The sequence below is a fragment of the Colobus angolensis genome, unplaced genomic scaffold (assembly GCF_000951035.1).
Source record: "Colobus angolensis palliatus isolate OR3802 unplaced genomic scaffold, Cang.pa_1.0 Scaffold101, whole genome shotgun sequence".
NCBI lineage: Eukaryota > Metazoa > Chordata > Mammalia > Primates > Cercopithecidae > Colobus > Colobus angolensis.
Window position 1 is genome coordinate 6,127,921 of NW_012111031.1, and position 11,671 is coordinate 6,139,591.

Below are 11,671 nucleotides of genomic sequence, written 5' to 3' on the forward strand. Positions count from 1 at the left end.
GCAACTCCTGATGAAGGGAAGTGAGAACTAGGTCCTGGGACAAGAGAAGCTACCAGAAGATTAAACTTAGTTTGTTCCATCAGGTTATATATGGAGAGGACCTAATGAAGCAAGCACTAACCTACCGTTTTTTTATTCAGACATTCATCAGGCAGAAATTCTTAGATGTTACAGTAAATGCTAATAACTTAATATGCATGCTATCCAGAAATAAGAAGCCAGTTATGCCATAAAATGTAATATTTATGAACAGATCGAAAGTAGGATCTTTTCCAAACTAGAAATATTTTGAAAATCTATCTGCACTTATCCCATTTATACTCATGATTTCTCAGCAATTTGTTCCCATCTTTGGGCCCAGACTAAACATCATTATTATCCCCTTGCTTTCCCTGGGAGAAAGTCACTCCATTTATTTCACCCGCCACTCTGTGCCTTCATTTACTAGATGCCCAGTAGTGCTAGGCAGTCTGCTAAGCTCTGATGAACAGGGCACATGGACCCTGTCCGAGGGCACCCAGTGGGTGCCAATGCCATCAAAAGTTCTGAGAAACAGGTTTGAAGCAAGTGTATCAATACTGATTAATACACTGTGTAAGCTGGAAAAGTGATACCTGAGCTGAGGATTGTTCAAAAGATTAGGAATTCACTAGAAGGGAAGAGGGCCCAGGCAGTGAGTACAACTGAGTCCCAGAAGCAGGAGGCAGAAGGAGGATGGAGGGGTGGCCGGGAAGCTGCTGATGGCTCTGTGCGGTTGAAATGTGTATAGGTCTTTGTGTGTGTGTGTGTGTGTGTGTGTGTGTGTGTGTAGCACACGATGAGCAAGGAAGCAGGGAGGGAAGAAGGAAATCACAGATGTGCTGGAAAAGAACACTAGAGCCAAAATGTAAAGGGTCTTGTGTGCTGTATGCTGGAGCTTAACCTGTATTCTTTGGGCCATGTCGAGTCACTTTAAATGACGTGACCAAGCAGGGAACAGTGGCATGTATCTGTGGTCCATTCCATACTGAGGACGCTGAGGTGGGAGGATTGCTTGAGCCCAGAAGTTCGCGGACACAGTGAGCCATGACCATACCTGTGAATATCCACTGCACTCCAGCCTGGGCCATGGGCCGCGCACTGAGACTCCATCTCTAAAAAAAAAGACCAGAACTGTACTTCAGAAAGGAAATTCTGTGAGATGGAGAAACAGAATGAAGAGGAGCTAAGTGATTTGAGGGAGACTTGGGAGGTGTAACTGATAGGATGTCACTTAAATGTGAATTTTGATAAAGAAAAGTTACAGAAGCCATTTTCCTTCCTCTCTTCAATAATGGGAAGGTGCTTTAACCCAGAGGAAGCAAGGCATTGCTCTTATTTCAGGGACTAAATTTGAAAACCATCTGGAAAGTCATGGGAGAACTGTACTGTCCATAGGAGCAGTAACTAGAGGAAGATACCCAATGGATTATGTAAGCAAAATCCTAGAGCACCCAAGTGGAGGGTGACCTGAATTTAGGTAGACTGGTCAGATGAGAGTCAGTCACAGGATTCTTGAGTTTCAGTTTGAGAAGCACACACTGCAATTCTAGCCCTGAAGGCCTTTCATGTGTCATTTGATCCCCTCCTGCCAACCTGAACCATGAAGTCAACAAGCCCACGTGTTCCTCGACTCTGGGCTTTCTCCCTTGTATTTCCCTTTCAGAAGGGAGTAGCTTTAGGGAATGGTGGTTCTTCTCTGCTCCAGGGAATGTTTCGGTTTTTTGTTTTTTGTTTTTTTGTTTCTTTTCTTTTTGAGACAGAGTCTTACTCTGTCACCCAGGCTGGAGTGCAGTGGCACTATCTCAACTCGCTGCAACCTCTGCCTCCCAGGCTCAAGCAATCCTCCTGCCTCAGCCTCCCTAGCAGCTGGGACTACAGACAAGCGCTGCCATGTCCAGCTAATTTTTTGTGTGTGTTTTTGGTAGAGACCGGGTTTCATTATGTTTCCCAGGCAGGTCTGGAACCCCTGAGCACAAGCGAACTGCTCACCTCGGCCTCCTAAAGTGCTGGGATTACTGGCGCCTGGCCTACTCTAGAATTTTGAGAGGTTAAAACATCTTCTTAATAAATGTCCCCCAACCCCTCCAAAACAACAAACAAACCAATTCTGGCAACAGTAGGTATTTAAGGTAATTCTTACCTTCAGACTAAAGATTACCCTTGTCAGCATATTTCTGACATTTTTACTTATACAAGGAAAAAAATATTTTATACTTTTTCTTTATCATGTAGGCTATTCAGACTTTTCCAGTGTTGAATTATTTCTTGATTTTAATTATTTTTTTTAATTGTCACAGGTTGGAATCTTTTCCTTCATTTGCCTTTCCTTGCATTTTTTACCCTTTGCCTTTTTCTTTTTGCTCAGAGCAATGATCGAGCTTAGAAGGAGGTATTTGCTTTACATTTCATTATAATAGCCATAAAGTCACATCTTAAGTTATTCTAAAAGGAACTAATGTTGTTATATATTCTTTTTTTTCTCTCAAATGTAATGGTGTCTAGACTGTCTTCTATGACATACCTGAAAAAAAACCTCCAACCTTAACTACTTTCTGTTTATATTAAATTCTTTAGCCACTGTTCTCCAGAAAGCGTTCTTTATTTTGTTCAGGTATACACTGAATATCCTTGAAGAAATTGGTGGTGGCCAGAAGGTCAATGATGACATTATTGTCAACTGGGTGAATGAAACGTTGAGGGAAGCAGAGAAAAGTTCATCCATCTCTAGTTTCAAGGTAAATTTCTTTGTCTTCTGCTAGAGGCCATCTGAGCTCTATGCCTATCTGTACTGTTTTCATTATGTGTTCAAGTGACCTTCAGTGTTAGGTATTAGAGCCTCCCCCTCCCATTTCAATTTTGCTTAAATGACTCGTTGTTGTTTTGATGTTCATCAGCCATTTCATTGATGAATTTCTCAATACTTCCCCCATAATAATTAATCATAAAAACCCATCATTAAAAAAAATTTCAACTTTTATTTTGGATTTAGAGGGTACATGTGCAAATTTGTTACATGGGTATATTGAGTGATGCTGAGGTTTGGGGTAGAAATAAATCCACCACCCAGGCACGGAGCATTGTACCCAACAGGCAGTTTTTCAAGCCCTTGTCCTCCCCGCTCCCTCCCCATTCGCGTAGTTTCTACTGTCTATTTTTAATTTTTATTTATTTTTTAATTTTACTTTTTATATCTGTTTTTTGTGACAAGGTCTCACTCTGTCACCCAGGCTGGGGTACAGTGGCATGATCGTGGCTCACTGCCGCCTCAACCTCCTGGGCTCAAGTGACCCTCCTGCCTCAGCCTCCCGAGTAGCTGAGACTACAGGTGCACACTACCATACCCAGCAATTTTTTTTTTTTTTGGGAAATGAGGTCTCACTATGTTGCCCAGGCTGGTCTCAATTTCCTGGCCTCCAGAGATCCTTCTGCTTCAACCTCCCAAAGTGCTTTGGGACTACAGGCGTGAGCCACCATGCCTGGCCTATTCCCATCTTTGTGTCCATGTGTACTCAGTGCTTAGTTCCCACTTAAAATCCGTGATTTTAGAATCAAGATTTTAGGCATTGTTCTTTCAAAGTAATATAAACTATGATAGTATTCGTAAAATGTGGGCACCTCCATGATTCAGATTAACATTATAAAGGTGACATATAAAATGCTCAAAGATCTCCCTTGTGATTTTTTTTTTTTGTAAAAAAGCAGTTGTGTACTTCTAGCTAAATCCCATTTTTATTAATAGCAGCATTTCATTAAATTTCTTGACTCATGTTTCATACATTAACTGGATTTCTCCTCAAGGGACCTGTGCACTCGATCCACATCACCATAATGCCTGGGCCATCTTAACTACATTTTTCCAGCTTGAAGGTCAGGATTAGGGGGAGGAACCCCTTCAGACTTGTATTAACAGGGTTGGTGAGGCGGTTCATCGTGATATCCATCCTGCGTTTCAAAATCAAGAAAAAATGAAAATCTCTTTCCACAAGCAGTAGCAGAAGATGTTGTCAGGGCAGGGCTGTCGCAGGAGTGTCCACCTGCTGTGAGCTCATCACCGTCACTTCTGCTCCATCTCCAGCCTACTGTTCAGTCTGGAGAGCTGAGCAGTCAGGAGTGGATGCTGGTCACTGATGCAAGCAGATTCTTCCAGAAGGAGATTTGGAAAGGCAGTAAAGAAAAGCAAAGTCGAAAGGAGCTCTAAATATTGAATGTGCTCTGGCTACCAGGGGCTCCTTGTTCATATCTCAGGGTGTCTTCACTGACATTGTAAAGCTGGCTTTACTGTTTTCCTCATTTTATAGGTGAGGACATCAAAGCTTGAGTAACTTCCTGAGAGCATGGCTAGTAATTGTATGTGATGATCCACAAATGGGAGGAAAATGCCTTTTACCTGTGGGGTGAGGCTGTAGAGTGTAGTGTATCTGTAGGTAGCTTAGCTGTTAATATGAAGTGGCCAGTCACATAGCCCAGGGGTGCTTCTCTTCCTAAAATAGCTGCTGTTCCAGCCCATTACATTAGGCTGTGGCTTCTGGGGTGTTCTTATGGGGACAAGATTTGGTAAGCAATGCTGGGGTTCACTCTTAGAAAGGTTTGGCAATTCTTTTGCTCCTTGTAACACTCGGGGCTCATTTTCTCCTGTCTTCCTAGTAAGTCGTTGCAGAATTGGTTAAGTAAAAGAGGCCACATAGTGTACCGAAAGAAATGTCATACTAGCCCCACATTCCTTTTATGTGAAGCCCTTTAAAAAATGAACACAACCCACTCTTTAAAAAAAAAATAGATTCAGAGAGTACATCTGCAGGTTTGTTACAAGGGTATATTGTGTGATGCTGAGGTTTGGGCTTCTATTGAACCAGTCACCCAAGTAGTGAGCATAGTGCTGAACAGATAGTTTTTCACCTTTAACCCACTTCCACCCTCCCCCTGCTTGTATTCATCAGTGTCTATTTTTCCTACCTTTATGTCCATGTATACCTAATGTTTAGCTTTCTCTTATAAGTGAATAGATGCAGTATTTGGTTTTGTGTTACTGTATTGATTCACTTAGGATAATGGCCTCCAGCTGCATCCATGTTGCTGCAAATGACATGATTTTATTCTTTTTTATGGCTGCATATTTTATCCTTTTTTATGGCTCCATAGTATTCCGTGATGTATATGTACCACATTTTCTCTATCTAGTCCATCGTTGATGGGCACCTAGGTTGATTCCATATCTTTGCTATTACGAATAGTGCTGTGATGAACATGAGCATGCAGGTGTCTTTTTGGAAGAATAATTTATTTTCCTTTGAGTATGTACCCAATATTGGGATTGCTGGTTCAAATGGTAATTTTATTTTTAGTTCTTTGAGAAATCTCCAAACTGCTTTCCACAGGGGCTGAACTAATTTACATTCCCACCAACAGTGTATAATCATTCACAACCTCACCAATACCTGTTATTTTTTGACTTTTTAGTAATAGCCCTTCTGAATGGTGTGCAGTGGTATCTCATTGTGGTTTTGGTCCTCATTTCTGTAATGATTAGTGATGCCGAGCATTTTTTCATATGGTTGACACAATCCACTCTTTTTAACCTTATGTCTTTCTCTAGTTGTGCTAACTTCCTTCCATTTATTATTTGAGAACGACTACCAGCTATTGGTAGACAGTGGGTTTTCTGGGAGGTTACTGATGCCCCTACAGAAACTACAGTTTATATGAAACGCTATGTGGAATACTGCTGCATTTCCCAGACCAGGCTGTGTATAGTACTTATTTAAGAAGAAAAAGCCATGCACTTCCTTTGAGCTGAATGGGAGTAACTTTGGGACACGTTGATGAAACCCTCCCTTTCTCTCTGTGTAGGACCCAAAGATTAGTACAAGTCTGCCCGTTCTGGACCTCATCGATGCCATCCAACCAGGTTCCATTAACTATGACCTTCTGAAGACAGAAAATCTGAATGATGATGAGAAACTCAACAATGCAAAGTACGTAAATAGAAATAAACCTAAGATCGGGAGGGAAGGACCCAACTGGCAGCTGGATGGTTGTAAAGTCTAATGCTCATGCCTTTATGCAAACGTTTCATTTTCACTATCCATGCGTTTCCTTCTCAGGACTTATTGTAGTCTCATCATCACTATTTTGGATATGGTACAATAGTAGTTTAAAGCTCCTAGTGCCAGAATGGAAGCAAGACAAAAATAATAATAATAAGAGTATTCTTGTAATTGATAAGCAAGCCTATAGTTTCATAAAACCAATTTCCTAACCAAATGCCCCATTCATGAATATTCATGGATAAGAATGTACAGGGCTAGGGTTCCACAGCAGAGCCTTTGCCAGTGTGAGAGCCACTGTCTTGTGCTTTACCATGCAGGTCATCTGCCAAATGATTCCTCTAGAGTGAGTGTCAGCATATTACAGTTTCTGAGCCAGATTTGCCCTGTTGTCTGCTTTTCTAAATAAAGTTTTATTGAAACACAGCCTATTCCTTTGCATCTTGTCTAGAGCTGCTTCCCTGCTACAACAGCAGAGTTGCGTAGTTACAACGAAGCCTAAGATGTTTACTATCTAGTCTTCTGCAAAAAAAAGCTGATGAACTTCTGCTCCAGACAGATGCTTTTCTCAGATCAGGTTCTGTTCGTTTCCTTGCGCTGCCACAACAAAGTACTAGACAAACCGGGCGGAAGAAGTTTCTTCTCTCACAGTTATAGGAGCTAAAGATTTGCAATCAAGATGTTGGCAGGATTGGTTTCTTCTGAGGGAGAATCTGCCCCATGCCAGTCTCTGCCTCCGTCTTCACTTGGCATTCTTCCTGCGTGTCTGTGACTTCACACGGCTGTCTTCCTCCTTTGCGTTTCTCTGTGATGCTTCTTTTCTTAGAAAGACACCAGTCCTATTGGATTAAGGTCCCACCCAACTCCAGCATGACCTCATCTTAACTATTTACATCTACAGCAACCCTCTTTGCAAACAGGGTCACACTCTGAGGTGCTGGGGGTTAAGACTCCACAGGTAAAAGGCATTTTCCTCCCATTTGTGGATCATCACATACAATTACTAGCCATGCTCTCAGGAAGTTACTCAAGCTTTGATGTCCTCACCTATAAAATGAGGAAAACAGTAAAGCCAGCTTTACAATGTCAGTGAAGACACCCTGAGATATGAACAAGGAGCCCCTGGTAGCCAGAGCACATTCAATATTTAGAGCTCCTTTCGACTTTGCTTTTCTTTACTGCCTTTCCAAATCTCCTTCTGGAAGAATCTGCTTGCATCAGTGACCAGCATCCACTCCTGACTGCTCAGCTCTCCAGACTGAACAGTAGGCTGGAGATGGAGCAGAAGTGACGGTGATGAGCTCACAGCAGGTGGACACTCCTGCGACAGCAACCCTCTTTGCAAACAGGGTCACACTCTGAGGTGCTGGGGGTTAAGACTCCAGCATATGAATTTCAAAGAGACACAGTTCAGCTCATACCACAGGTCTAGAAGTGACAAGGATCTAGTGCCCAGCATCCCTGCTTTATAGTCTCAACAGAGCCCTTCTTTCTGTTTCCAGTTTGGGAAAGTGGGAACCTGTGCTCCTGGGATGCCGACGTTTAACACAATCTAACGGAGAGAAATAAATAAACTAAAATTACAACAGATTGTAATGAGAGGTGTGGAAGGGACAGTGTGAGGCATCCCTGAAGGGACAGGAAGGGGACTATAGCTCTTTAGAGCAAATAGCAGCTCAGCTGAGCTCAATTGAAAAAGACAAGTAGGAAGGAAGTAGACAGGTGAAGGAGAGAGGAAGAATGTTCCAGGCAGAATGAAAAACACATATGAAGACCCAGAAATTGTAAAAAGCCTTCAGCCCAGATGTTCAAAGGGAATGTGATTAGGTGTAAGAAACTTGCCAAGGCCATACAATTTTTCAGTTGTGCAGCTGAGATTCAAAGTCCAACTTCAGAGCCCAGACTCGTAAGCACTCTCCTGTGAGGGCAAGATACACAATTATTTAGGAAAAGGGGTGAAAGAAATTACACAAAATGTGAAGAATGGTTATGTTATGGTGGCAAGATTGTGTGTGATTTTGTTTGAAGCTCCTGTCTAGTTTTCAGACAATTTTCTTTCTGTGTTTTATAATGGGGAAGAATTAATTTTACTTCATTGATAATTAATATGGAAGAAGTTATTAAGAGATAGACAAGGAGAAAAAATGGGTCTACTCCTGCCTGATGCTCTTAATTTAATTTGATCAATAAAGTAAAAGTAAAGGAATTTTAGGAGAGCAGGAGGTATAAATGTGGGTTTGGGTAGAGTGAAGAGTGTCTGCTGTAACCATAGTAAGAGGTCACTAGATAATAAATGAGGTGAATAAAGGAACTGCCAGGTAGTAGTGTGAGCTCATTTGAAAATAGATTATAATTAATAAAATTTATCTTCATATATCTACAAACAGAGCAAAAATGTTCTGATGCAGCTATCATCATTCTATGTGAAAATATGGAATATAAGTCTCTGGCTACTCTATATTGCAGTGCCATAAATAAGTACAAATATATGTTGGCAAGAATTGGAATGGAACAAAGAATAAAAAAATTGATGTGGAAGGCCAGGACTGTTTTTTTTTTTTTTTTGAGACGGAGTCTCGCTCTGTTGCCAGGTTGGAGTGCAGTGGCACAATCTCGGCTCACTGCAGCCTCCACCTCCCAGGTTCAAGCGATTCTCCTGCCTCAGCCTCCAGAGTAGCTGGGACTAAAGGCACATGCCACCACGCCTGGCTAATTTTTTGTATTTTTAATAGAGATGGGGTTTCACCATGTTAGCCAGGATGGTCTCGATCTCCTGACCTCATGATCCACCCACCTCAGCTACCCAAAGTGTTGGGATTACAGGTGTGAGCCACCGTGCCCAGTCAAGGTCAGGATATTATAGACACATTTTTCCTCTTTTGTTCCTTATAAAAAACTGTAGTTGAAATGTAGTCTGCAAACTTTTCCTAGCACACAGTTTTATTCAGTTCTGTGACTCTTTCTGACATGCTGCTATGCAGCCCAAGAGAATACTCCTGGTGTGAGTATCAAAAGTGGCAGCATGTGCCAGGTGTAGTGGCTCATGCCTGTAATCCCAGTGCTTTGGGAGGCTGAGGCAAGAGGTTCTGTTGAGGCCAGGAGTTCAAGCCCAGCCTGGGCAACATAGTGAGATCCCTGTCTCTACCAAAAAGAAAAAAAAAAACTTAAAAAAAGAAAAAGGCAGGAGCTGAAGAGGTCTCCAAGGACAAATAATACACTTGATAGTGATCACGAGACTAGCCAGCAAGTCTGATGCTTTGTCAGAAGCTTTGGTTGAGCCAAAATTTGTCCACAAAAGTGTGAGGATGCTGGTGACTGACTCTAGCCACTGCAGGAGTGAGTTCTGTCCTGAGTATGGAGCGACTGTGACTGTGAGCCTCCAGGGTCCCATTCATGCTGTGCTTCTTAGGCTCTCCTTATTTTTCCTCTTTTCTCCCTTTTAGGTATGCCATCTCTATGGCCCGAAAAATTGGAGCAAGAGTGTATGCCCTGCCAGAAGACCTGGTTGAAGTGAACCCCAAAATGGTCATGACCGTGTTTGCCTGCCTTATGGGGAAAGGAATGAAGAGGGTGTGAGGCCCGGTGGGGCCGGGTGGGAGGCGGTGCACTCACTCCTGACTGCCCAGCGCAGATGCTCCCGGGATGATTCAAGCCATTCCAAAGTTCAACTTGGTGACATTCTACAAGATTCCAAAAAGCACATATTAGTACAGCCAAGTAGCCTCTCCTGTATTTAACAAAAAGTGCTTCATTCTTTGCAGGAGGTCCAACTTCCTATATATAGGTTTCTATTCTTGATTTATTTGCTTCTTCGAAAATCTAGAGGAAAACAAAGAATTTGTTTTCCAGGTACCCTTCTTGCTTTTGCCATTAGTTGAAGATAGAAGCTGCAGTGATATTAATTTTGATATAATCTTTCAAACCCGCTTCATGTGGCTTCCCTTTACTTTGTTCAATATGAGTGCCAGGAGGGGAATCATCACACCTGCCCTAAACCGTGTTCCTGGAGGTCAGCCTTTGATCTGTTGCAAGCCCCTCTTTCTGTCCCTTCTTCGTACCCTGCCTCCCATGACTTTGCTCCTCACGCACTTGGAACCATGCCTTCTGGAGGCCCCATCTCTTCTGGCCATCCTTGTGTCTGGGCCACTTGGAGCGTCTGATAAATCAGTGAAGCTGTTGAAGTCTCAGGAGTCTCTGGTAGCCTGCAGAAGTAAGCCTCATCATCAGAGCCTTTCCTCAAAACTGGAGTCCCAAATGTCATCAGGTTTTGTTTTTGTTTTTCAGCCACTAAGAACCCCTCTGTTTTTAACTCTAGAATTTGGGCTTGGACTAGATATAACATCTTGAATACTCTGCCTTCTAGAGCCTTAACTCGTAATGGAAGGTTGGATCCAAGGAGGGTGTAATGGAGCATCAAGCCACTCGGGGGCAGCATGGAGCTGTAACTAAGCATCCTTTAGGGCGCTGCCTCTCCAGGCATTCAGCCCTCACATTAGATTCTAGTTACTGTGGTATGGCTAGTATCTGTCCACATTTGGAGGCAATCCTGCCTTGCTTTTGCTTCTAGAGCTTAGCATATCTGGTTGTTGTCAGGCCATATTATCATTGTTTACTTTTTTGGTACTATAAAAGCTTTCTGCCAACCCTAAACGCCAGGGGGAACAATATGTGCCAATGAATAGCACCCCTATTCACATACACACACACCTGGCCAGCTGTCAAGGGTAGAATGAATCTATGCTGGATAAGAAATGGCGGGATTGTGTTATGAAGAGCTGATTTACTGGACAAAGAATTCCAAAGCAAAACAAGAACAATATGAATTTGAGCAACTCTCATAGGTTAAGCAATTTCCCCCTAAACCAACTGAAGGCTAAAACGCAACAGGCCATTGTGAACCAGCACTAGACTCCCTCTATCATGGTGAAAGGCTTCATCAATGAGGTATCTTCTTTAGTAGTGGTATGTAATGGAACTTAGCCATTTTTCAAAGCAATTGAAATGCATTGCTCTGGATCTGTTCCTTGGCAGTGGACTCAGAAAGCCAACATATGGCTCCTCCCAGCCCATCACCAGTATTTTTGCTGCTTCTGGATGCAAAGTGGTTGGTTTTGACTTCAGATTGAACTTCCTGTAGCCTCAAATGATTTCCCCCATCCGCCTCCGGGAAGAAAGAATGTTACTGCCTTAATAAACAATGAAAAGAGAATGATGCTCAAAATCTTTCCAAATAAAATGTTCCCTATATTAGGTGCCTCTGGATGTTTCCTTTTGAAAGTGTGCTAACAGTGTGCAATAAATCATTCCTTCATTCATTCCACCAACATGTTCACGTGCCTAATACGTGCTAGGCATAGTGCAAGGTTTTAGCAACGTGCCTATGAATTAAACAGGCTCTGTGTTCAACTGTTGCCTGTCTTAGGAAAGACAGAGGTTAAACAATTAACAGATGTGACAAGCGATAAAAAGAAGGGCAGGGGAAGACACGAGTTTATAACAGGAAACAGTCTGAGGAGAAATAGTTTAGCTAAAAACTGAAGAATAAACTTCCATTAGGTAAAGCAGGGAATAAAATTAAAGCTGAGAGCCAAACTCAGGAACACACT

The 11,671-nt window shown here is 42.4% G+C and overlaps 1 protein-coding gene across 4 annotated transcripts in view; it reads left to right on the top strand.

Moving 5' to 3' along the window:
- Positions 1-11,312, top strand: part of LCP1 (lymphocyte cytosolic protein 1 (L-plastin)) — an 89,554-nt gene extending 78,242 nt beyond the window's left edge. For all 4 annotated transcript variants that reach the window (XM_011939869.1, XM_011939882.1, XM_011939891.1 and 1 more), the window contains 3 exons: positions 2,633-2,756; positions 5,869-5,993; positions 9,509-11,312. In XM_011939869.1, the coding sequence (XP_011795259.1) occupies positions 2,633-2,756; positions 5,869-5,993; positions 9,509-9,641 (382 nt within the window). In that variant the 3' untranslated portion in view covers positions 9,642-11,312. The remainder of the gene's footprint in view (positions 1-2,632; positions 2,757-5,868; positions 5,994-9,508) is intronic.
- The last annotated feature ends 359 nt before the right edge of the window (positions 11,313-11,671 follow it).